The 3,293-nt window shown below is 31.6% G+C and overlaps 1 protein-coding gene across 1 annotated transcript in view; it reads left to right on the top strand.

The window, feature by feature from the left end:
* The first annotated feature begins 339 nt into the window (after positions 1-339).
* LOC108968444 (lipase 1) overlaps positions 340-3,293 on the top strand; it is a 7,098-nt gene continuing 4,144 nt past the window's right edge. Inside the window, exons 1-2 of the mRNA XM_018932489.1 lie at positions 340-834; positions 1,397-1,574. Coding sequence (XP_018788034.1) covers positions 631-834; positions 1,397-1,574 — 382 coding nt within the window. The 5' untranslated portion in view covers positions 340-630. The remainder of the gene's footprint in view (positions 835-1,396; positions 1,575-3,293) is intronic.

Below are 3,293 nucleotides of genomic sequence, written 5' to 3'. Positions count from 1 at the left end.
AATTGGATATTCATATAAGAGTGTATACCAACACCCAAGGTGTGCGCTGCTAATGCGCCCTTTACGATCGCAACGCCGGACAACATAAAACAATAAGTGATAGCAGTTGGCCGATATTTTTGGCAGCACACCAAAAGCACACAACTTGACGCCGTGTCGATAGTTGTCATATCGCTTAGCTTTTACATATTTTTCTTGATTACTCTTTCAATTACTCTTTCAATGGGTTTACGAGTGTTGGTTTTTTCCACTTTGTTTCATATTTGTTTTAATTTCATTTTCATTTTTTTTTTTTCCAAATATTAACGCTCTGATCGACTTTCTTGGTTGCGGTGAAACGCATTCAAAATATTTAACGCGACGCGAATACACGTCCGGCGGGCACTACTAGATGACAACGATGACAATAAATTTATATTCGCTGAGAATTGTTAAACAGAACGCAGTCCTCTATTAATTTTGTAACCGCTAGTGTATGCCGTAATTTCTCTTTCTATTTAATTGGCTTAATGAAAATTGGTATCGAATGAATGAAAAGAAGTGTTAATGTGGTGTTAAACAATAAAAAAATATTAATTTGGGAATAAAGTAATCCGTGTTAAATCCCATTCGTCTTGCCTTACATAATAAATGCGTCCGTTCCAAAAATTTTCTAGTATTTCGCTGCTACTTTGTCTTCTTATAGTATGTCAAATTGTTTATCGCAGTCGTGGTCAGTTCATCGACGATTCAGAAACCGATCCAGATGATGAAGAGGATGAAAGTGTCGAGGATGAGACGCCGGAAGAGAAAGCAGCTCGTAAAAACATACAGGAGGATTCCAATCTACCTGTGGTATGTTCACAATATCTATATCAGTTAGACAAATATATTACATGTATATAAGATTTTCTCGAATTCAATAAACAAAGAATTAGAAATTTCTTTTAAAACGTTTGAAAACCATATATATATATGATATATGGTTTTTCAGAGTGTTTTTATTTTAGAAATATAGTAATAATAGAATTAAAGGCATCGTCGAAAACTTAGTTGGACAAGTTTTGAACAAGTTTTGTTTTTAATAAAGTGAGCGGATCATAATAATTCAAAGGAAAGAGTTGTGTCAAGATTGGTTCGTACTGATTGCTTGATAAGCTAGATGGACAATATTGTCGACACTCAATGCTTACAGTTTTAATGGTCTACTGTTCATTATGAATATAAATTTTTCATTTTTATTATTATTAATAAAAAATGTATTTTCATAAAAAGAAAAGGAATATTGAATATAATTTCGCAATATTTTAATTGAAAATAAAAAATAATTTTTATTTGCATATACAACGTTATAAAATATCTACTTCGCAAACAACTCCGAATATATATATATATATATTTTATGTCCGACAACAAGGATAAATTAATTGCAAAATATGGCTATCCGGCGGAAGTTCATTATGTCACCACTGAAGATGGATATATACTAACTATGCACCGCATCCGGCAACAAGGAGCTCAGCCATTCCTCTTACAACACGGACTTGTTGATAGCTCAGCTGGTTACGTTATAATGGGGCCGAATATCAGTTTAGGTAAGTGAATGCGAAAGAAGTTCTGTGTTGTGCAGAATGATAATAAAACTAATTTACTCAACAATATTATGAAATTGGTTTTGTTATTTTTTTGTAACCATAATTGTTTTTACTACTGCTACTGCTTTGTTATTGCTAAAGCATTTGGCACCCTCTTTTAAAAACTAGCCATCAGTTTGATTTGAACACCTTACATACAAATTACATAGAAATGAATATTAAGTTCATACATACATATATGGTACTTAGTTGATTTAGCGGCGTAGTTTTCCGTTAACCCGACGCATAGCCATATATTCTTCTAGTGTATGTATATACCTATATGAGTTTTGGCAATTTAACAATACCGTTTTTAAACAGCAGCCACAAATACACTGATCACTCGAACAAAACATGATCCTATGTCACTTGTAACAAAAGAATCAACTATTTTTCAATAATTTTACACAACTGAGATCACCTGATAAAATTTGTATTTTTTCCCATAACTTATAATAACTAAATAAATGTATAAAATCGTGTACAATTCAATTTTATTTATTACAAGTAAAAGCATAAATATGTTTGATAAAATTGCAAACATTTAATAATATTTTATCAATAAATAAAATTTTACACAAAGCTTTGTAAATATAATTTTTACGATCCAGCTTTTACAAGATTAAAGCGGAAACATCTCGGTAGTCTTAACTTTCCACATTAAAGTCTCAACAAATCTGTGAGAGGCTCAAAGCGCTTTGTCGATTTGTAAGGATTTTATTATCCGGTATATAGATGTATTTTTAGATACCAAATCGGACCGTAGTTGGAAGACAATGATTCGAAACATTGGAGCAGAATCTGTACTCAATGGAATTAAGAAAACCATATAGTTACTTTAAATTGGACATTATAGTCCCCAGACGCCAATCCAATAGAGAATATTTCGGCTCTGATGAATCGCCAAAACATCAAGAAAACATTTTATAGTACGTTAACAAAAGATTTCATTAGGCTCCTCCAAAATATCAATTTCCTACGGAATATGCTAAAAATTTAGACGCAAGCTGTCATTAATGATGACAGGCTATGACAGATAACACGGGAGATTGAATAAATGTCAGCTATAACAAAACGATGAATTTTCTATAATTACCACATTTTTCCCAAAAAAAAAGATACCTACCCTTTATAATCATAGGCTCACTCAGTTTTATTATTATATTTTACTTCGGCTCATTGAAAATTAAATTAAGATCATCATTAAATAATCTATATGCGATATAAAATTTTTAAAGTTATTTTAATTAAAACATCACACATTTTTACTAGCCTACACAGTTTAAAGTCAGCTGGAAAGACGCAAATCACCATATAGGATTTATTGGGGAGAGAAAAGTCTGTTGTATTAACTTTTGGGATTGCTCAGCTATACTCGAGATCTTACTTTCAAACAATTTACAAATAAACAAGTACGGAGGGGCTAAGTTCGTGTGTAACCGTCTTTTTATATTTTGCAACTTGCAATGATAGAAACCATAGAAACCTTCAGGTTTTGATAAAACTTCAAAAATGTTGCGAAAGAATTATATAGTGCGAATTATTTATACGACGCAATCGTAAATAACAATCAAATTTGGCATTTTTATACTCTCGCAACAAAGTTGCTAAAGAGAGTATTATAGTTTTGTTCACATAACGGTTGTTTGTAAGTCCTAAAACTAAAAGAGTCAGATATAG

The sequence above is a fragment of the Bactrocera latifrons genome, unplaced genomic scaffold, assembly GCF_001853355.1.
Source record: "Bactrocera latifrons isolate USDA-ARS-PBARC rearing strain unplaced genomic scaffold, ASM185335v1 scaffold_216, whole genome shotgun sequence".
NCBI lineage: Eukaryota > Metazoa > Arthropoda > Insecta > Diptera > Tephritidae > Bactrocera > Bactrocera latifrons.
Note: the sequence above shows the minus strand (reverse complement) of the source record. Positions and strands in the feature narration are given on the sequence as shown.